General features: G+C 43.2%; 3 protein-coding genes across 3 annotated transcripts; 2 read left to right on the forward strand and 1 right to left on the reverse strand.

The window, feature by feature from the left end:
* The first annotated feature begins 2,714 nt into the window (after positions 1-2,714).
* On the forward strand, positions 2,715-4,506 carry LOC115252458 (teneurin-2-like). Its single transcript, XM_029847721.1, has 4 exons — positions 2,715-2,744; positions 2,795-3,062; positions 3,465-3,595; positions 3,769-4,506. The coding sequence occupies exons 1-4, from the start codon at positions 2,715-2,717 to the stop codon at positions 4,504-4,506; spliced, it is 1,167 nt and encodes a 388-aa protein (XP_029703581.1).
* A 6,083-nt stretch (positions 4,507-10,589) lies between these two features.
* Positions 10,590-13,271, reverse strand: LOC105418981 (cysteine-rich and transmembrane domain-containing protein 1-like). The gene is made up of 3 exons (XM_011620210.2): positions 13,196-13,271; positions 11,436-11,613; positions 10,590-10,741 (listed from the first exon to the last, which is right to left on the reverse strand). The coding sequence occupies exons 1-3, from the start codon at positions 13,226-13,228 to the stop codon at positions 10,590-10,592; spliced, it is 363 nt and encodes a 120-aa protein (XP_011618512.2). The 5' UTR covers positions 13,229-13,271.
* Positions 13,272-17,283: 4,012 nt separating this feature from the next.
* Positions 17,284-20,891, forward strand: LOC115252459 (teneurin-2-like). Its single transcript, XM_029847722.1, has 6 exons — positions 17,284-17,375; positions 17,535-17,676; positions 17,915-18,025; positions 18,110-18,377; positions 18,781-18,911; positions 19,085-20,891. The coding sequence occupies exons 1-6, from the start codon at positions 17,284-17,286 to the stop codon at positions 19,820-19,822; spliced, it is 1,482 nt and encodes a 493-aa protein (XP_029703582.1). The 3' UTR covers positions 19,823-20,891.
* Positions 20,892-23,271: the final 2,380 nt, after the last annotated feature.

Here is a 23,271-nt window from a genome sequence, read left to right on the forward strand (position 1 = left end):
ACTTTTTTGTATTATTTCATATGATTTAACAGTTAAGTTAACAAAAAATGTGTGTACATAAGTAAAAAATTGTAACTCTGAATTGTAACTCAAATTTGCTATATTTTACATACCAACTCAGTTTAGCAAACAAGGAATTCCTTTACCTCCAATCATTTTATAACTACTGCAGGGGTCACTAGTGGGTGACCAATACAGTGCCGACACAGTTTGTGTAGTGTGTCAATACACTCCTTGAGGTATCATCGTCCCATCACTAGAGTGGAGACCACAAGAAAGTTTTAATCCAAAATCCAAAAAGAAAAATTATAAATAGGTGGCTAGATTACCAATAGGCTGCAGGTGCGCCAGTCCATGGCTCCACCACGCCCCCTGCAGGAAGAAACCTGCAATAGAGTTCCCAGAAGCTGGGAACCTGACATTACCCCTCCCTCAACGGGCGCCTCCGGGCGTTCTTCCAGGCTTGTCCGGGTGGGCGCGGTAGAAGTCACGGAGGAGGCTGTTGTCCAAGATGAACCGGCGTGGAACCCACAATCGCTTCTCCGGACCATACCCCTCCCAGTCGACCAGGAACTGGAAGCCACGACCTCGTCAGTGGACGTCCAGGATACTCCGGACCAGATAGGCAGGACCTCCATCCACAATGCGGGGAGGGGGTGGAGGATCAGACGAGGCAACCAGTTCCGTCTCTGCGACTGGCTTCACCTTGGAAACATGGAAGGTGGGGTGTATTTTCAACGCTGGGGAAAGCTTCAGGCGGACGGCTGCGGGGTTTACCATCTGATCCACCTCAAAGGGCCCCACAAAGCGAGGAGCCAGCTTGCGGGATTCGACCTGGAGTGGAAGGTCCTTGGTGGACAACCAGACCTTCTGACCTGATTGATAGGAGGGAGCTGGCATCCGGTGTCGATTGGCCTGTAGTTGAGAACGACGAGAGGTCCGCAATAGAGTCGTGCGGACCTGCCTCCACACCCTCCTGCAACGGCGCATGTTGGCCTGCACTACGGTACTGCAACTTCCTCCTCCTGGCCCTCAAATAATGGAGGCTGGTAGCCCAGGGAAGCCATGAAGGGGGACAGACCAGTGGAAGTAGAGACCAAGGAGTTGTGGGCGTACTCCACCCACGGCAGGTAGGTGCTCCAGGAGGATGGATCTTGAGCTGCCACACACCTTAGGGCGTCCTCCAGGCTCTGGTTCGTTCTCTCTGCCTGCCCGTTGGCCTGTGGGTGGTACCCTGACGTAAGGCTGACCGAAGCTCCCAGCGCCGAACAGAAGGCCCTCCACACTTGCGAGCAAAACTGTGGACCACGATCAGATACTATGTCCTTAGGTAATCCGTGGAAAAAATTCCACATTGAACCTTGACAGTATGCGGGGACAGAACAGTCGTTGCTGACCCTTCTTGCAAAGCATTTCTGTGTTTGCATTAAAAGTCAGCTTCTTATCAATAACGGTACCAAGGTACTTATAAGTCTCCACCCCCTCCACCGCCTGACCCTTAATGGTGGTGAGCTGGACAGCAGGGGGCTTTGACCTAAAGTCAATGACCATGAACTTAGTTTTTGCCACATTTAGTTGTAGGAATGCTTTATCACACCAGAGTACAAAACCATCCACAACAGGACCATGATCAGTGTCATCTGCGTGGAGAAGACTGACAATAGCTGAATCATCAGCAAATTTTAAAAATATATCCAGTCTGTTGTCATACTGGCTACGGCAATCATCAGTGTAGAGAATGTATAGAAGCGGTGACAGGACACATCCCTCAGGGGATCCTAAAGAGGATAACATCTCCCCAGACAAATAACCGTTCACCCTTACCCGCTGAGTTCTATCAGTTAAAAAATCAAGAATCCAACCCACCATATTAAAATCAAGGTTACATTTTTTTAAGAGCTTTTCAACTAAAATGTGTGGTTGAATTGTATTAAAAGCAGATGAAAAATCAACAAATAAAACCCTAGCATGTGTTTTGCTACCTTCAAGGTGCTTAAGGAGCAGGTTGAGCAGAGTGGCAGTAGCATCCTCTACACCTCGCTTGGCCCTGTAAGCAAACTGTAGCGGGTCAAGAAGATGCTCAGTTTTTGTAAGGACCTCTTTCTTTAGTAACTTTTCAAAACACTTCATGACCAAAGAGGTCAGGGCATCTGGCCTGTAGTCGTTTAACTCCTTGGGGTTATTGTGTTTGGCCACTGGAATAACTATCACTATGACAGACTGGGACGCAGGGTGTCCACGAGGAACAGCGTGGGACAACACCTGCAGTTCTTCTATGCTGACCTCAACTATCCGACCCGGGTCACGCACATCTTCAACCACTCCAGTTCGGACATCTCATCACTTTACTACGACCTGCAGGTTGGACTAGTTTTTTTAAAGGAAACACAGAGTGTAACATTTTATATCGAGACAAATTGGAGAAAGACTTAATAAATAATTTTTTGAACCCGCTGGAGTTTTCAGGTGCATTTGCATGGTGTCAAGGCTACAGATTACATATTTCTGTCTCGTAAAACCCCAAAAGACTGCAGAATTTCATTGTGAAATGTATTACTGTGAACATTACAAACGTACTAAATTTCCTTGTCATGATCAGGGACACTTGTTCGCCATGGAGGCGAGCAGTGGAGAGGAATATTACATCGCTTCTGACAACACTTCTGAAAACAGCTCCAGGCTCAATCGTGAGCTCCTGGGGTGCCTTTCTGTACATGAAATATGGTTCTGACCTTTTCATGGGAGTCAGAGAGGATTTCACTAAAAGCAAAGTGGTTCTTCTTGTGTCGTTCAGGTTCAGTACACTCCCTATGGTGAAGTGTACCTGGACTCAAACCCAGAGTTCCAGCTGGTAATCGGTTTCCACGGTGGTCTCTACGACCCTCTGACCAAGCTGGTCCACTTCACTCAGCGAGACTACGACGTTCTGGCCGGGCGCTGGACTTCGCCTGACTACAGCATGTGGCCCAAGATTGGGAGAGATCTTCCTCCGCTTAACATGTACATGTTCAAGAACAACAACCCCCTGAGTGACATGCTGGACGTCAAAGATTATGTCACAGGTAGAGCATTCAATGAGTAATTCTACATAATTTAATCATTACTTCATGGGAGGTGGCAGGACATTTAATCAGAACTGTCCATTTCATTCCAACCTTCATTTTACCACTCTAGGCCTGGTAAATATTTTACAGAAACAGAAACATTTCTTAAAACATAGAGGTCCATGAATAATGCAGAGTATCAAGTGAAAAATGGGCAGATAATAGACACATCTCTGCATCAGCCTCGGGTTTCGCCGTAAAAGGAAAAAAATATTTGGTTAAGGTGGTTTCTGCAACTGTACCTCAAAGAGTTACAGAGGCTCTCTTTAATTAATGGCAAAAAAAAAACACAACTATATATGAAAATATTTATACATTTGTTGCCATTGGGTAAATTCTCGCCCTTCCCGTCTTCTGTAGATGTGAAGAGCTGGCTGGTGATGTTTGGCTTCCAGTTTAGCAACATAATCCCAGGATTCCCTCGACACTCGCTGTACTTTGTGGAGCCGCCATATGAGCTGCAGGCCACCCAGCACTGTGAGAACGGACAGGTATTGACTTTGGTTCTGAAACCATTGCCAACAGAAGCAGAGTGGTTACGAATTGCATGAAAATGATTGATGACGCATATGAGTCAGTTTTAATAATGGTGCTAGTAGCCGCTAATATACTGCAGGAAACTGACAATACGAGTGAGTGAAATGTCCGATGTGTTCCCCTGCAGCTCATCACAGGTGTGCAGCAGGCGGCAGAGCGTCACAACCAGGCCTTTATGGCCCTGGAGGGTCGTCTCCTAAACAAGGAACGCAGAAGGCGCAAAAACAAACCAGGTCACTGGTTCGGTACCAGCACCCCCATAATAGGCAGAGGAGTCATGCTGGCTCTGAAGGAAGGGAGAGTGGTAGCCGGCGTGTCAGCTTTGGCCAGCGAAGACAGCCGTAAAGTTGCTTTGGTGCTCAACGGTGCCCAGTACCTTGAAGGCACCCATTATACCCAGGATGGGAAGGACTGCCACTACTTTGTTAAAGTGGGCTCCGCTGACAGCGACCTGTTGGCACTGGGGCTCACCAACGGGCGAAAGTCGCTGGAGAGCGGAATCAACGTGACAGTGAGCGGTCGCTCGAGGAGAGGAGTGACCGTGGAGTTTGCGGTTCCTTCTCTGGTGCTGAGCATTCGCTACGGGCTCGCCGTGGATGTAGTGGACGAAGAGAAGGTAAGACTTTTGGAACTGGCCAGGCAGAGAGCCTTGGCTGGGGCCTGGAGCAAGGAACAACAGAGGGCCAGGGACGGGAAAGGAGGCAGCCGTCTCTGGACAGAGGGTGAGAGACAGCAGCTCTTAACTTCAGGTAAAGTACAAGGCTACGATGGCTACTATGTACTTCCTGTAGAGCAGTATCCAGAACTGGCTGACAGCAGCTTTAACATCCAGTTCCTCAGACAGAACGAGATGGGCAAGAGGTAACGGCACACCTGAACTTGCTTGAAGGGCACTTTTAATTCTCTGGATCCTACTTTTTATTTTTTCCTACCCAGCCTCCTCAACCCTACTCCTCTTTAAAGAAAAAAGAAAAATGTGGAGAATTAACCAACAAATGGGGTTATTTGTGGAACGCTGCAGGGACTTTCGAAAGAATGACTTATCAGAAAAAAAAAAGTTCATTTTACTGCCCCCGGCAAAAAAAAGGAAAAAGAAAATCTTAAAAAAAAAAAAAAGTTTGGATGAATGATTCTTTTTAGGGAAAAAAAAACTGGAAAAGCACTGAAGAACCTTTGAGAACTGTTGCTTAATGAATAAGAATCCCCTTTTTAAAAAAGATAGTGATATTTTCACCCATATTTTTTGGGTCACACTGACAGCGGCCATGACAGTTACCACGCAGCGGAGTTATTCTGTGCTGCCAAGGCAAAGGGACCAAAGTAAACAAAGCCACTCCAGAGAGCAGCATTTTACAGCTACACGCCAACGGAGGACGCCGCAGAGGCGTCCGGTCCGATGAGTCACCTCCCTGTCTCAGGCCTCCCATCGTCCACCACGGACCGTTCCGCCGCTGCCCAAGCAGCGCACATCCAGCCAAGCGACACCGGAGCTCATCGTACCCATGAATAAATCGGATGTCAATAAACAAAAGATGATCAACTTAACAAGAAACAAACAAAAAAGAAAAAAGCAGTCCAAAAAAAAAGGTGATGGATATCTGTGGACAATGTGCGTGAGACAGCAACGTTTAATCGGACGAGAGAAGAGGAATCATATTACTACATATGTGTCCACCTAAATTTCAGGATGTTGCGTATACTGTAGATGCCGTAGTTTTGTACATTTCAGTCGCAGTAGAATCGTGAGACTTTCACCGAGGCACTTCTGTACAGAACGATCAAACACAACACTGTCCGGAGAACATGCTAAGTTAGTATTTATTTCATGATTTTACATTTATTTATTAGTACTATATGACAATCATGAATGAGTCACCGGTTCTATTTAAAGCGAGCATTAATGGATGAGTTGGTTTCCTTTTGTAAGCTATGTACGAAGAAAAAAAAAAGTTCTGTTTGTTTTTGTATCATTTCAGTTTGCTGGCAGGGCAAATAATAGTCTCTCAAAAGAATAATTTATGTAATAAAGTGTTTAAAAAAAGCAGTTTATACCTTAAATAAAGTCTTTAAAACTGTGAAATCTGTTTTTTCGAATTATATTTCGATGTACAGTGTATAGACTTACCTTTATGCAGCACAGTAGAATATTGTCCAGAATATCAAGTTTTATATTTCTAAGAGGAAGTGGCTTGTAATGTGCAAAATCTTTAGCTGGTCTTACTACTCTAGAATTTTTGTGGCACTCTAATATCCATATCTACAATATCGGTCCCCTTTTTGTTGTTTTTGACTGGTTTTTTTGTGCGGAAGCAGCGAGAATTCTGTCCTAGATCCCAACAGCAGTAGCAGTAATGGATCCTTCTCACTGTGAAGAGACTCGTGCTGGATGTCATAATGTACCAAAATCAGTATTATCGACGGATGATTATCATGCGTTCACTGAAACGAGACTCTTCTGAGAACCTTATCAATAAAACATGATTGTTACACTGCAATCGAGCATCGTGTACGTTCATCTCCTTTATGTGTCTGGAGTCTGTTCATCTGCTTTCCTAACTGCTGCACCAGTCAGCAACCATCAGCTGGATATGGTGGAGCATGCGGACGCTTTAGAACTGGCTAGCTTGTTTCTAGGAGATAATAGAGACAAAATTAAATATAAAGGAAGAGTGATTATCAAAGTCGCCCAGTGGGCATTAAGAGCATTCCAAAAACTACATTAGTGTGGCTCCCCATCTATTGGATTTGTCACGCTGCTTAGCTAAACAGTGTTTAATTAAAAGGCAATAATGTGTCCTTTTTTTATACACTCCTTGTTTCCATCACCCGAAAATGGCCAGTTTAAACTAAACACTGCGAGTTAAATGAAAGAAGCTGCTCGATATGTTCAAATATTTAAAACAAAAAACATTTTCTTCCATTTCGCTCTCATTTCTGCTTTCACCTATTAATCTCACCCAAAGAGGCACTTTAACCAATCTTTTTAGGAAACAAAGGTCTCGGATGCATCATAGGATCAGAAATATTACAATGATCTGCACATTACATCCACATTTATCTCTTTACTGCCATGTAGCACAAATTGGGGAAGTAAATCTGAATTCAAACATTTTTCTACATTATAACCGGGGTGAGTGTACGATTTAGTGCGTTGCAAACACTTCCGTCTCACTGCTCATCATGGTCCTGCCTTGGCGGCTCACAAGCCCCAGTAAACATGCAATGTTAGATTTCATGCAGCTAATGCATGTGTAAATACCCAACTGTTTGTTCCCCATGCTAGCAGTAAAGGTCATTTGTCTGTTCCCAGCCTTTCTTGTGCAGAAAAGTGGCTGATTAGTGATTACAAGCTTTGTTAGTTGTTCCTAAAGTATTTACTGAATGTCATTAATTAAGAACTGAAATTAAATTAAATTAAATTAACTTTTTAGGTCCTATAGATTCTAATTTATGTATTTGTTTATCCAGTCCAATACCTTTTGCTCTACCCTCCAAACTGACAACAAAAGTCTTCCATTTGATGCAAATAAATTGTTTTAAGATTTTTCTACAACGAACAGATCGAAGGCAAAAGGCAGATCTGACAGATTGTTTGTTTTTCACTATATATATATTCCTTTAAAAACAAAACAAGCAAATAGGCCAATAGATTTTAAATTCTGACAAATCAAGTTGTCTCCTAAAATGCGTTTATGGGAAATCATTTTAAGACAACTAATGTGCAAATGAAAGAGCTCATATCAAACATGACTCTTGTCAGAGCACGCTGGCATCCTGACCTCTGGGGCCTCTGGGGTACAGGAGGAGTCAGGGGAAGGGGCTGTTCTGGGGAGAGGGCAGGCAGGAGGGCCATACAGACGTCATTGCATAAAGTGCCAAAGAGCCTTAAAACGGACAAGCCTGAGACAGAGCGTGACGAGGATCGAGACACAGAGAGAGGGTGCACTCTGGGAACACATTCACTGTGTCCAAAACCACCCCCTATACTCTACATAGTAGTGATGGGACAATGATACCTCAAGGAGTGTATTGACACACTACACAAACTGTGTCGGCAGTGTATTGATACTGTGTTGGTCACCCACTAGTGACCCCTGCAGTAGTTATAAAATGATTGCAGGTAAAGGAATTCCTTGTTTGCTAAACTGAGTTGGTATGTAAAATATAGCAAATTTGAGTTACAATTCAGAGTTACAATTTTTTACTTATGTACACACATTTTTTGTTAACTTAACTGTTAAATCATATGAAATAATACAAAAAAGTGATTAGTTTATGATTTTTTATTGAGTGTCTTTGCTCCAAGGCGATTTCTCCTCTTAGACACCAGCTCCCCAGCCTTAGAAAATACTCTTTCACACGGTGCAGATGACGATGGTGAGCAGAGAGTTTTAAGTGCAAGCTGAACAGAGTAAAAACTAAGGTGGCGCATTGCATTCACTTGTTAAAAAAATAGACACCCTATCTCATGATTTCGAAATCAGGATCTCGTTATTATGAGATAAAATGAATAAAGCAACTGTAAGGCTTTTTAACTGACTATCATATGTATCACAGGTCATTCACTTGATAAGGTGAGCGCAATGCGCCACCGTTAAAAATTGTATATAACAGTAAACAATGGTCAAAGGAGAAAAAGATTTCCCTTGTTTGGAGTCACAAGATCAAAATTATTCCACAGTGGGGAAAACTTCTTAGAACGATCCATAATTGCGCAACTGCAAAACTCCATCCAACAAACCCACGACATGTCGATACAGTTTGTTTCCTTATAAACACACTTTGGCGTGGCACATCCAAACGATACAATTCCTGTATCGGTCACGTGATTTTTTCTTAAAGCAATACACGCATCGATACGGGGTTTCACTCTTGAGCTCTCGGCACAGTGCTGACGCACCAGTGTCGCTCGTCAAATCACTACTACATAGTGCACTCAATAGTAGTTTTCACTTTATCAAGTGAATGACCTGTGATACATATGATAGTCAGTTAGTTTTTACTCTGTTCAACTTGCACTTAAAACTCTCTGCTCACCATCGTCATCTGCACCGTGTGAAAGAGTATTTTCTAAGGCTGGGGAGCTGGTGTCTAAGAGGAGAAATCGCCTTGGAGCAAAGACACTCCAAAAACCTTTGTTTCTCAATAAAAAATCATAAACTAATCACTTTTTTGTATTATTTCATATGATTTAACAGTTAAGTTAACAAAAAATGTGTGTACATAAGTAAAAAATTGTAACTCTGAATTGTAACTCAAATTTGCTATATTTTACATACCAACTCAGTTTAGCAAACAAGGAATTCCTTTACCTGCAATCATTTTATAACTACTGCAGGGGTCACTAGTGGGTGACCAACACAGTATCAATACACTGCCGACACAGTTTGTGTAGTGTGTCAATACACTCCTTGAGGTATCATCGTCCCATCACTACCAGAAACAGCTTCTTCCCCACTGCTGTCTCCCTGCTGAACTCCGACCCCTCTCACTTTACCTCCCTTCAGGCACAATAACCCCGTCTGGATGGAGGATTGTGTAGATCAGGTTGGTTCGGCAAAATTTGTCAGTAAATTTGACCTTTTGAAGGGTTATTGGCAAGTGCCCTTGTCAAAGCGTGCTCAGGACGTTGCTTCATTCATAACCTCTTCAGGGCTTTATTCATATAAAGTTATGCCATTTGGGTTACGAAATGCACCAGCTACCTTTCAGAGATTAATGAATACAGTAGTGGCCGGCTTGGATGGCTGTGCGGTGTACTTGGATGATGTTGTCATCTATAGTGACACATGGGAAAACCATCTACAGCACATCAAAGCTTTGTTTGACCGTCTTGTGTGGGCAAATCTGACAATAAATCTAGCCAAGTGTGAGGTTGCCAGGGCTACTGTAACTTACTTAGGAAAGGTGGTGGGTCAGGGGCACGTTCGTCCAGTTAGAGCCAAAGTGTTGGCCATTGATCAATTTTCCCCACCAACAACTAAAAAAGAACTCATGCGCTTTTTGGGCATGGTAGGCTATTATCGGGCATTTTGTAGGAACTTTTCTACTGTGGTTGCCTCTCTTGCTAGTCTCCTTAGTGAAAAGGCAAAGTTTGAGTGGTCACCCCTGTGTCAGCAAGCTTTTGAAGAGGTTAAGCTTGTGATTTCCTCTGCCCCTGTCTTGGCCGCTCGAGTGTTACGACTTGGCTCAAAGTTGTAACAAAAAGAGGGAATCAGCACACAGAAAGATCAAATCATCTAAAGATTTTATTGAGAAACCCAAACCAAAATGATGAGACAGCCACGAGGTATGGTGGCAGCAGCCCAGCCAGAGAGAGAGACAAAGGAGAACCGCCCCTTTTATGCCCTCTGGCTCCTCCCAGCTCGCAGGTGAAACCAGTCTCACTGACGACCCACCCAGTCTCTGGGTAAACAAAACAAAACACATGGGCGGGCCTTCACAACTGATTACATCTGTTACAATAATTGCACTATTTACATCTGTTTATTTGCACTACCTACATCCGTTTATTTGCGCTGCTTTTCATACTTTTCACATTTTTACCATACTTTATCATTATTGTATAGTCAAAACATACACATAGTTAAAAACTGCATAAATAGCCTCTATTGATCCTGTAGGAAATTCAGCACCATAGTTACAGCCTGTATACTGTATATATTTATCTTGGTTGCAATGACTTGTATATACCCTTTACATATCTGTGAACTCTGTAAATACAAACATATAGATTGATATCATAAACATATATTATTGTGTGTATATATTGTTTATACCTCATCACAGTTTTGTTTGCTACTTAAGCACTTCTGGTTAGATGCTAACTGCATTCCGTTGCCTTGTACTTGTGACATGTGTAATGACAATAAAGTTTAATCTAATCTAATCTAATCTAATGTAGTGAGTAGTGAATAGGGAACAAGTGTGTGGTTTCAGAAACAGCCTTTATTCCGACTGCATGTCCAAACAGAAGGAGCAACGAAGAACCATCCAACAGCCATTCAGTAAGGCCTGTATTTTCGTCTCTGTGTTGTACTCTCTTCTGTCCTCCACCACCACATGCACTGGGGGAATAAAAGGAGGAACACAAGCAGGATCTGAAGAACAGAAAAGGAATTAATAGGAGACACAAATGAAATTTGTGAGGCTTCTCCTTTACTAAACAGACCAGAGTTGCCAAGTCTTCAGCGGTCGGCTGGAGTGTCATAACATGACCAAATGTCTCCTCGCTGTGTTCATGTGAGGCACATTACCATGGCAATGCAATGTCACTCAGCCTCAGCCCAGATAAGAGCTTCCAGGACGCACCACTGCTTTCAACAACACACTTTCTTCTTCTTCACTTTCAGTCACATGTCTGCATGCAGGCGTGTGAGATTATTTGAGATTTTGACGATCTTTTCTGAGCACAAAAAAGGGGTCTCAACAAAGAAATCGCCCCTTTCTCGTGTTAATGAACTTACTAACTTACTCATGGTCACTCATGATACAGTGAATGACAAAGGTGTGTTGCCATAGTAGCAGACTAAGGGATATGCATGTCCATATGATGATATACATTACAGCATGTATACATTTTGAGCATAATGACCTAAAGCTAGTTTAATGTGATATTAGTGTGGAATTATCTTATACTAATCTCTAAAAGTCCTTATTTACATTTTTACCTCCAAATATCGTTCATGTAATGAATATTTTAATATAATGAAACTATTTTAACTGGATTTCAACTTATGTGACTACAATCTGCTGCACAGATCTGCATCATTCTATGTCTACGTGACCGCTCACCTCTGTTGGGAGGTTCTCCGTACACAGGCCCAGGTGGGGGTCCCCCCTGCCATCCGTGCTGTGGTTGTCCAGGGTACCCTTGATAAGGGGGCTGTCCTTGAACAGGATAAGGACCTGCAGCACCCATTGGACCAGGGGGGTAGTTGGGATTTCGTACATCATTCTGCATCTTGTTCCCCTGTGGGGGGTAAGATAAGGAAGATAAGGAAAGCAGGCGTAAAAAACACAGACAGAATAGCCAGGCTGATGCTGCCTCTAGCAAATGTCACGTCCACCCTTCCACTAAATGTTTTAGAGCAGGAAATTAGCGCAGTAGCTTTTATAGTAAATGTATACGAAAAGCCTACAGGAAAACTGAATGCTGAGAATAGAAAACATGGGATATGTTATTAAAAGAGTGGTCAATCAGATGATTAACATCATTACTGATGTGTGGCACACTGGATCCATCAGTTGTGCCCTGCGAGATGAGGGGATTGCAAAGAACGCAGACGTGAACCAATTTTGTATTTTCACGCTTGACACAGGAAACACCAGATATCCTGTTCTGTCAAATCACGCTTTTAGTTGCAGCGCAATGTGTTGAGAGGAGCAGAGGACAGTCAATTTAGGCAATTTTATTTCCTTATCGACGACCCTGGTTTAAAAGTGCTATAAATTTGGCATCGGCCGGGTGTCCAAAGGTTAACCGAGAAGTGCATTTCAGCCTCTTCAGCTACCGGTACTTTCAAGGAGATCGGCAATAATCAGTAATCTGACACCAATAAGGCTGACGTGTTCAGCACCATCTAAAATAACTACCACGGTCACCTTGCCTTCAACGTTTGTGTTTAATGAAAATGTGTTTCTGAGAAGATTTTAGAACATGAATGTACCTTGATTTTTGGAATGATCAATTAATCAGTCAGTCAAATTTATTGTCCTGCGGTTGTAGACAGACATTAAAATAAAACCACACAACAAACAAACAGGATAATAAATAACAATGGGGACTGTATTGCATCAATGATAGACAAGGACAAGTATAGAAAATAAAATGCAAAAGCTGTTCGTCCTTCTTAAAGGTAGCCTCTGTGTTAGGCTGGAAGCAAAGTTTTTCATTCAGCACAGTTCCAAGGTATTTGTAGCATCCACTTGTTCCATCTCCACTCCCTCCTTCATCACCAGGCCATGATCCAATTTCCCTCAAACAAACTCATTAGGACAGAGTCATCGGCAGACTTGTTGATTTGTCCATGCACAAACTGACTTCAAGAAGTCTAACGTGGAGCATGGGGCTCTCTGGGCGGTGGCACGGGCTGATAAGCAATATCAGAATGGGATGCTCCACGCCTCTATCAGCTCTGTATGCAAACTGCATAGGGTCAAAGGTCCCCTAGACCTGGACCAGCTATTACATCACCTTCTCAAACATCTTCATGAACCAACCATTAATCCGGTGTTAATATTAATATTATTAGGAGATTAATTAGTCATGTGTCTGTCTGGGGAAGCTCAGACAATGCTTTCAAAACACTATTTAGGCCTTGACGCACAAACACAACACACTTGGGACATCTAAACCCATTAATCTGAAAATGAATGCTGTCATAATGATTAAACTAATCAGTGCCCTACCTGTTGGACTTTCCCTGATTGTGTAACTCTGTGGCAAAGGGCACCCATGAATGCTGTCAAGTGTTCATAGGGCACAATGTTCTGAAAAACAGCAACTCAAAATTCTGCTTCTCATTAGACATTATGAAGTGGAAATGGAGCACCTGACGGGCGAGAATTACAGCTACCAGCTGCATGTATAGGCCTCTCCATATGATCCAGCAGCTGGGTAACCTAGCAGCCTTTGTTTAGCCCCGCAGATTCTCGGTAACCGATGTACAGAAGACGACGGCCTCTGGGACCCAATTAGGTGAAACTAATCACAGTCACAAGGTCTCTTTTAACACAAACGTAGGAATTTACAGACCGGTAACTCGAGTCTTTGTTAGCGCACATTTAAATGGAGTTTTGTTTTTCTCTACCAAGACCCAAGTCAGCCAGTGTCTTTATCCTGTATGACGTCACTACAGTGACACTCTTCGTATTATAAATCTATTAATATCAATGCCGAATATGGTGTGGGTGATCTAATTCTTGGTGCAATATTCATTCATTATTGTCCAACAAAAAAAGAAAATAAAGATCATTAGAAAACCTGCACCTGCGGGCCCCAGCCCCCAACACAGATTGTCTCTTCTCCGATTATTCCAGCTTTAAAACACACAGTATTTCTATTTCCAGCCTACCTTTGTACTGGTATCCAGCTGCAGCGATGTTGTAGAGTTATTTTCTTTCACTACTGTGGTAAATAATAATTTGAATGGTGTTTGATGTCAGCCAACAGCCTGCTGACTATGTACGAACAGAAATAGTTGAGAGGAAAACTCAATGCGTCTCGTGTTTTTCTGACTACAAGGGTGTCCGAGACGGTGATTGGCTGCTGGAAGAACCGCTGCCCTTGCTGTTCAGAAGCCACCGCAATTACGACGGTTCCTGGTCATTTAAGGATAAGGATAAACTTTATTGATCCCACATCGGGGAAATTCACGTGTTACAGCGGTAGCCCGTGGTGTACAGTACAGTATAGTACTAAAAGAAAGGGAAAAAAAGACTCTTATGTTATGTACATTACTATGTACATTATACATTATATACAGAAATTAAAAATTATATACAGAAGGAATGTCAGGCAATATGAAGAAAAATGAAGGTGCAAATAAGAGATGTGCAAATAAGACATTCCGGAGGTAGTATGATTAAGTAGTGCGGAAAAAATTTGCCAAAACCATGGGTTATTGATGCTACATTAAGAGTTGTAAATGTTGTACAATCTGACTGCAGTTGGGATGAATGACCTGCGGTATCGTCCTTTTTACACCGTGGGTGTAACAGTCTGCTGCTGAAGGAGCTGCTTAAGGCCCCCCATTTGACCTTAAGGTAATTTGACCTTACGACACCGCTCACTGAGTCAGCGAGCTAAACAATGATAGAAACTAAGTAAAAGAAAGAGGACATTTCACACAAGTGGAATTTTTGCCTTCGTGGGTGGCAAAATGCGAAGTTTATGTTAGGAACGGTTGTACCAGGACCCGAAAGCAGGCAGCACGCAGTGGCGGATCGGTTTCCGAGAAGCTTTATTGAAGAGTTGTTGAAAATCAAAAGGCGTGGAGTAGTGATGGGACGAGCGACACTGGTGCGTCAGCACTGTGCCGAGAGCTCAAGAGTGAAACCCCGTATCGATGTGTGTATTGCTTTAAGAAAAAATCACGTGACCGATACAGGAATTGTATCGTTTGGATGTGCCACGCCAAAGTGTGTTTATAAGGAAACAAACTGTATCGACATGTCGTGGGTTTGTTGGATGGAGTTTTGCAGTTGCGCAATTATGGATCGTTCTAAGAAGTTTTCCCCACTGTGGAATAATTTTGATCTTGTGACTCCAAACAAGGGAAATCTTTTTCTCCTTTGACCATTGTTTACTGTTATATACAATTTTTAACGGTGGCGCATTGCGCTCACCTTATCAAGTGAATGACCTGTGATACATATGATAGTCAGTTAAAAAGCCTTACAGTTGCTTTATTCATTTTATCTCATAATAACGAGATCCTGATTTCGAAATCATGAGATAGGGTGTCTATTTTTTTAACAAGTGAATGCAATTCGCCACCTTAGTTTTTACTCTGTTCAGCTTGCACTTAAAACTCTCTGCTCACCATCGTCATCTGCACCGTGTGAAAGAGTATTTTCTAAGGCTGGGGAGCTGGTGTCTAAGAGGAAAAATCGCCTTGGAGCAAAGACACTCCAAAAACTTTTGTTTCTCAATAAAAATCATAAACTAATCACTTTTTTGTATTATTTCATATGATTTAACAGTTAAGTTAACAAAAAATGTGTGTACATAAGTAAAAAATTGTAACTCTGAATTGTAACTCAAATTTGCTATATTTTACATACCAACTCAGTTTAGCAAACAAGGAATTCCTTTACCTCCAATCATTTTATAACTACTGCAGGGGTCACTAGTGGGTGACCAATACAGTGCCGACACAGTTTGTGTAGTGTGTCAATACACTCCTTGAGGTATCATCGTCCCATCACTAGAGTGGAGACCACAAGAAAGTTTTAATCCAAAATCCAAAAAGAAAAATTATAAATAGGTGGCTAGATTACCAATAGGCTGCAGGTGCGCCAGTCCATGGCTCCACCACGCCCCCTGCAGGAAGAAACCTGCAATAGAGTTCCCAGAAGCTGGGAACCTGACATTACCCCTCCCTCAACGGGCGCCTCCGGGCGTTCTTCCAGGCTTGTCCGGGTGGGCGCGGTAGAAGTCACGGAGGAGGCTGTTGTCCAAGATGAACCGGCGTGGAACCCACAATCACTTCTCCGGACCATACCCCTCCCAGTCGACCAGGAACTGGAAGCCACGACCTCGTCAGTGGACGTCCAGGATACTCCGGACCGGATAGGCAGGACCTCCATCCACAATGCGGGGAGGGGGTGGAGGATCAGACGAGGCAACCAGTTCCGTCTCTGCGACTGGCTTCACCTTGGAAACATGGAAGGTGGGGTGTATTTTCAACGCTGGGGAAAGCTTCAGGCGGACGGCTGCGGGGTTTACCATCTGATCCACCTCAAAGGGCCCCACAAAGCGAGGAGCCAGCTTGCGGGATTCGACCTGGAGTGGAAGGTCCTTGGTGGACAACCAGACCTTCTGACCTGATTGATAGGAGGGAGCTGGCATCCGGTGTCGATTGGCCTGTAGTTGAGAACGACGAGAGGTCCGCAATAGAGTCGTGCGGACCTGCCTCCACACCCTCCTGCAACGGCGCATGTTGGCCTGCACTACGGTACTGCAACTTCCTCCTCCTGGCCCTCAAATAATGGAGGCTGGTAGCCCAGGGAAGCCATGAAGGGGGACAGACCAGTGGAAGTAGAGACCAAGGAGTTGTGGGCGTACTCCACCCACGGCAGGTAGGTGCTCCAGGAGGATGGATCTTGAGCTGCCACACACCTTAGGGCGTCCTCCAGGCTCTGGTTCGTTCTCTCTGCCTGCCCGTTGGCCTGTGGGTGGTACCCTGACGTAAGGCTGACCGAAGCTCCCAGCGCCGAACAGAAGGCCCTCCACACTTGCGAGCAAAACTGTGGACCACGATCAGATACTATGTCCTTAGGTAATCCGTGGAAAAAATTCCACATTGAACCTTGACAGTATGCGGGGACAGAACAGTCGTTGCTGACCCTTCTTGCAAAGCATTTCTGTGTTTGCATTAAAAGTCAGCTTCTTATCAATAACGGTACCAAGGTACTTATAAGTCTCCACCCCCTCCACCGCCTGACCCTTAATGGTGGTGAGCTGGACAGCAGGGGGCTTTGACCTAAAGTCAATGACCATGAACTTAGTTTTTGCCACATTTAGTTGTAGGAATGCTTTATCACACCAGAGTACAAAACCATCCACAACAGGACCATGATCAGTGTCATCTGCGTGGAGAAGACTGACAATAGCTGAATCATCAGCAAATTTTAAAAATATATCCAGTCTGTTGTCATACTGGCTACGGCAATCATCAGTGTAGAGAATGTATAGAAGCGGTGACAGGACACATCCCTCAGGGGATCCTAAAGAGGATAACATCTCCCCAGACAAATAACCGTTCACCCTTACCCGCTGAGTTCTATCAGTTAAAAAATCAAGAATCCAACCCACCATATTAAAATCAAGGTTACATTTTTTTAAGAGCTTTTCAACTAAAATGTGTGGTTGAATTGTATTAAAAGCAGATGAAAAATCAACAAATAAAACCCTAGCATGTGTTTTGCTACCTTCAAGGTGCTTAAGGAGCAGGTTGAGCAGAGTGGCAGTAGCATCCTCTACACCTCGCTTGGCCCTGTAAGCAAACTGTAGCGGGTCAAGAAGATGCTCAGTTTTTGTAAGGACCTCTTTCTTTAGTAACTTTTCAAAACACTTCATGACCAAAGAGGTCAGGGCATCTGGCCTGTAGTCGTTTAACTCCTTGGGGTTATTGTGTTTGGCCACTGGAATAACTATCACTATGACAGACTGGGACGCAGGGTGTCCACGAGGAACAGCGTGGGACAACACCTGCAGTTCTTCTATGCTGACCTCAACTATCCGACCCGGGTCACGCACATCTTCAACCACTCCAGTTCGGACATCTCATCACTTTACTACGACCTGCAGGTTGGACTAGTTTTTTTAAAGGAAACACAGAGTGTAACATTTTATATCGAGACAAATTGGAGAAAGACTTAATAAATAATTTTTTGAACCCGCTGGAGTTTTCAGGTGCATTTGCATGGTGTCAAGGCTACAGATTACATATTTCTGTCTCGTAAAACCCCAAAAGACTGCAGAATTTCATTGTGAAATGTATTACTGTGAACATTACAAACGTACTAAATTTCCTTGTCATGATCAGGGACACTTGTTCGCCATGGAGGTGAGCAGTGGAGAGGAATATTACATCGCTTCTGACAACACTTCTGAAAACAGCTCCAGGCTCAATCGTGAGCTCCTGGGGTGCCTTTCTGTACATGAAATATGGTTCTGACCTTTTCATGGGAGTCAGAGAGGATTTCACTAAAAGCAAAGTGGTTCTTCTTGTGTCGTTCAGGTTCAGTACACTCCCTATGGTGAAGTGTACCTGGACTCAAACCCAGAGTTCCAGCTGGTAATCGGTTTCCACGGTGGTCTCTACTACCCTCTGACCAAGCTGGTCCACTTCACTCAGCGAGACTACGACGTTCTGGCCGGGCGCTGGACTTCGCCTGACTACAGCATGTGGCCCAAGATTGGGAGAGATCTTTCTCCATTTAATATGTACATGTTCAAGAACAACAACCCCCTGAGTGACATGCTGGACGTCAAAGATTATGTCACAGGTAGAGCATTCAATGAGTAATTCTACATAATTTAATCATTACTTCATGGGAGGTGGCAGGACATTTAATCAGAACTGTCCATTTCATTCCAACCTTCATTTTACCACTCTAGGCCTGGTAAATATTTTACAGAAACAGAAACATTTCTTAAAACATAGAGGTCCATGAATAATGCAGAGTATCAAGTGAAAAATGGGCAGATAATAGACACATCTCTGCATCAGCCTCGGGTTTCGCCGTAAAAGGAAAAAAATATTTGGTTAAGGTGGTTTCTGCAACTGTACCTCAAAGAGTTACAGAGGCTCTCTTTAATTAATGGCAAAAAAAAAAACACAACTATATATGAAAATATTTATACATTTGTTGCCATTGGGTAAATTCTCGCCCTTCCCGTCTTCTGTAGATGTGAAGAGCTGGCTGGTGATGTTTGGCTTCCAGTTTAGCAACATAATCCCAGGATTCCCTCGACACTCGCTGTACTTTGTGGAGCCGCCATATGAGCTGCAGGCCACCCAGCACTGTGAGAACGGACAGGTATTGACTTTGGTTCTGAAACCATTGCCAACAGAAGCAGAGTGGTTACGAATTGCATGAAAATGATTGATGACGCATATGAGTCAGTTTTAATAATGGTGCTAGTAGCCGCTAATATACTGCAGGAAACTGACAATACGAGTGAGTGAAATGTCCGATGTGTTCCCGTGCAGCTCATCACAGGTGTGCAGCAGGCGGCAGAGCGTCACAACCAGGCCTTTATGGCCCTGGAGGGTCGTCTCCTAAACAAGGAACGCAGAAGGCGCAAAAACAAACCAGGTCACTGGTTCGGTACCAGCACCCCCATAATAGGCAGAGGAGTCATGCTGGCTCTGAAGGAAGGGAGAGTGGTAGCCGGCGTGTCAGCTTTGGCCAGCGAAGACAGCCGTAAAGTTGCTTTGGTGCTCAACGGTGCCCAGTACCTTGAAGGCACCCATTATACCCAGGATGGGAAGGACTGCCACTACTTTGTTAAAGTGGGCTCCGCTGACAGCGACCTGTTGGCACTGGGGCTCACCAACGGGCGAAAGTCGCTGGAGAGCGGAATCAACGTGACAGTGAGCGGTCGCTCGAGGAGAGGAGTGACCGTGGAGTTTGCGGTTCCTTCTCTGGTGCTGAGCATTCGCTACGGGCTCGCCGTGGATGTAGTGGACGAAGAGAAGGTAAGACTTTTGGAACTGGCCAGGCAGAGAGCCTTGGCTGGGGCCTGGAGCAAGGAACAACAGAGGGCCAGGGACGGGAAAGGAGGCAGCCGTCTCTGGACAGAGGGTGAGAGACAGCAGCTCTTAACTTCAGGTAAAGTACAAGGCTACGATGGCTACTATGTACTTCCTGTAGAGCAGTATCCAGAACTGGCTGACAGCAGCTTCAACATCCAGTTCCTCAGACAGAACGAGATGGGCAAGAGGTAACGGCACACCTGAACTTGCTTGAAGGGCACTTTTAATTCTCTGGATCCTACTTTTTATTTTTTCCTACCCAGCCTCCTCAACCCTACTCCTCTTTAAAGAAAAAAGAAAAATGTGGAGAATTAACCAACAAATGGGGTTATTTGTGGAACGCTGCAGGGACTTTCGAAAGAATGACTTATCAGAAAAAAAAAAGTTCATTTTACTGCCCCCGGCAAAAAAAAGGAAAAAGAAAATCTTAAAAAAAAAAAAAAGTTTGGATGAATGATTCTTTTTAGGGAAAAAAAAACTGGAAAAGCACTGAAGAACCTTTGAGAACTGTTGCTTAATGAATAAGAATCCCCTTTTTAAAAAAGATAGTGATATTTTCACCCATATTTTTTGGGTCACACTGACAGCGGCCATGACAGTTACCACGCAGCGGAGTTATTCTGTGCTGCCAAGGCAAAGGGACCAAAGTAAACAAAGCCACTCCAGAGAGCAGCATTTTACAGCTACACGCCAACGGAGGACGCCGCAGAGGCGTCCGGTCCGATGAGTCACCTCCCTGTCTCAGGCCTCCCATCGTCCACCACGGACCGTTCCGCCGCTGCCCAAGCAGCGCACATCCAGCCAAGCGACACCGGAGCTCATCGTACCCATGAATAAATCGGATGTCAATAAACAAAAGATGATCAACTTAACAAGAAACAAACAAAAAAGAAAAAAGCAGTCCAAAAAAAAAGGTGATGGATATCTGTGGACAATGTGCGTGAGACAGCAACGTTTAATCGGACGAGAGAAGAGGAATCATATTACTACATATGTGTCCACCTAAATTTCAGGATGTTGCGTATACTGTAGATGCCGTAGTTTTGTACATTTCAGTCGCAGTAGAATCGTGAGACTTTCACCGAGGCACTTCTGTACAGAACGATCAAACACAACACTGTCCGGAGAACATGCTAAGTTAGTATTTATTTCATGATTTTACATTTATTTATTAGTACTATATGACAATCATGAATGAGTCACCGGTTCTATTTAAAGCGAGCATTAATGGATGAGTTGGTTTCCTTTTGTAAGCTATGTACGAAGAAAAAAAAAAGTTCTGTTTGTTTTTGTATCATTTCAGTTTGCTGGCAGGGCAAATAATAGTCTCTCAAAAGAATAATTTATGTAATAAAGTGTTTAAAAAAAGCAGTTTATACCTTAAATAAAGTCTTTAAAACTGTGAAATCTGTTTTTTCGAATTATATTTCGATGTACAGTGTATAGACTTACCTTTATGCAGCACAGTAGAATATTGTCCAGAATATCAAGTTTTATATTTCTAAGAGGAAGTGGCTTGTAATGTGCAAAATCTTTAGCTGGTCTTACTACTCTAGAATTTTTGTGGCACTCTAATATCCATATCTACAATATCGGTCCCCTTTTTGTTGTTTTTGACTGGTTTTTTTGTGCGGAAGCAGCGAGAATTCTGTCCTAGATCCCAACAGCAGTAGCAGTAATGGATCCTTCTCACTGTGAAGAGACTCGTGCTGGATGTCATAATGTACCAAAATCAGTATTATCGACGGATGATTATCATGCGTTCACTGAAACGAGACTCTTCTGAGAACCTTATCAATAAAACATGATTGTTACACTGCAATCGAGCATCGTGTACGTTCATCTCCTTTATGTGTCTGGAGTCTGTTCATCTGCTTTCCTAACTGCTGCACCAGTCAGCAACCATCAGCTGGATATGGTGGAGCATGCGGACGCTTTAGAACTGGCTAGCTTGTTTCTAGGAGATAATAGAGACAAAATTAAATATAAAGGAAGAGTGATTATCAAAGTCGCCCAGTGGGCATTAAGAGCATTCCAAAAACTACATTAGTGTGGCTCCCCATCTATTGGATTTGTCACGCTGCTTAGCTAAACAGTGTTTAATTAAAAGGCAATAATGTGTCCTTTTTTATACACTCCTTGTTTCCATCACCCGAAAATGGCCAGTTTAAACTAAACACTGCGAGTTAAATGAAAGAAGCTGCTCGATATGTTCAAATATTTAAAACAAAAAACATTTTCTTCCATTTCGCTCTCATTTCTGCTTTCACCTATTAATCTCACCCAAAGAGGCACTTTAACCAATCTTTTTAGGAAACAAAGGTCTCGGATGCATCATAGGATCAGAAATATTACAATGATCTGCACATTACATCCACATTTATCTCTTTACTGCCATGTAGCACAAATTGGGGAAGTAAATCTGAATTCAAACATTTTTCTACATTATAACCGGGGTGAGTGTACGATTTAGTGCGTTGCAAACACTTCCGTCTCACTGCTCATCATGGTCCTGCCTTGGCGGCTCACAAGCCCCAGTAAACATGCAATGTTAGATTTCATGCAGGTAATGCATGTGTAAATACCCAACTGTTTGTTCCCCATGCTAGCAGTAAAGGTCATTTGTCTGTTCCCAGCCTTTCTTGTGCAGAAAAGTGGCTGATTAGTGATTACAAGCTTTGTTAGTTGTTCCTAAAGTATTTACTGAATGTCATTAATTAAGAACTGAAATTAAATTAAATTAAATTAACTTTTTAGGTCCTATAGATTCTAATTTATGTATTTGTTTATCCAGTCCAATACCTTTTGCTCTACCCTCCAAACTGACAACAAAAGTCTTCCATTTGATGCAAATAAATTGTTTTAAGATTTTTCTACAACGAACAGATCGAAGGCAAAAGGCAGATCTGACAGATTGTTTGTTTTTCACTATATATATATTCCTTTAAAAACAAAACAAGCAAATAGGCCAATAGATTTTAAATTCTGACAAATCAAGTTGTCTCCTAAAATGCGTTTATGGGAAATCATTTTAAGACAACTAATGTGCAAATGAAAGAGCTCGTATCAAACATGACTCTTGTCAGAGCACGCTGGCATCCTGACCTCTGGGGCCTCTGGGGTACAGGAGGAGTCAGGGGAAGGGGCTGTTCTGGGGAGAGGGCAGGCAGGAGGGCCATACAGACGTCATTGCATAAAGTGCCAAAGAGCCTTAAAACGGACAAGCCTGAGACAGAGCGTGACGAGGATCGAGACACAGAGAGAGGGTGCACTCTGGGAACACATTCACTGTGTCCAAAACCAGCCCCTATACTCTACATAGTAGTGATGGGACGATGATACCTCAAGGAGTGTATTGACACACTACACAAACTGTGTCGGCAGTGTATTGATACTGTGTTGGTCACCCACTAGTGACCCCTGCAGTAGTTATAAAATGATTGCAGGTAAAGGAATTCCTTGTTTGCTAAACTGAGTTGGTATGTAAAATATAGCAAATTTGAGTTACAATTTTTTACTTATGTACACACATTTTTTGTTAACTTAACTGTTAAATCATATGAAATAATACAAAAAAGTCATTAGTTTATGATTTTTTATTGAGAAACGAAAGTTTTTGGAGTGTCTTTGCTCCAAGGCGA

This window comes from Takifugu rubripes, chromosome 14, assembly GCF_901000725.2.
Source record: "Takifugu rubripes chromosome 14, fTakRub1.2, whole genome shotgun sequence".
Taxonomy (NCBI): Eukaryota; Metazoa; Chordata; class Actinopteri; order Tetraodontiformes; family Tetraodontidae; genus Takifugu; species Takifugu rubripes.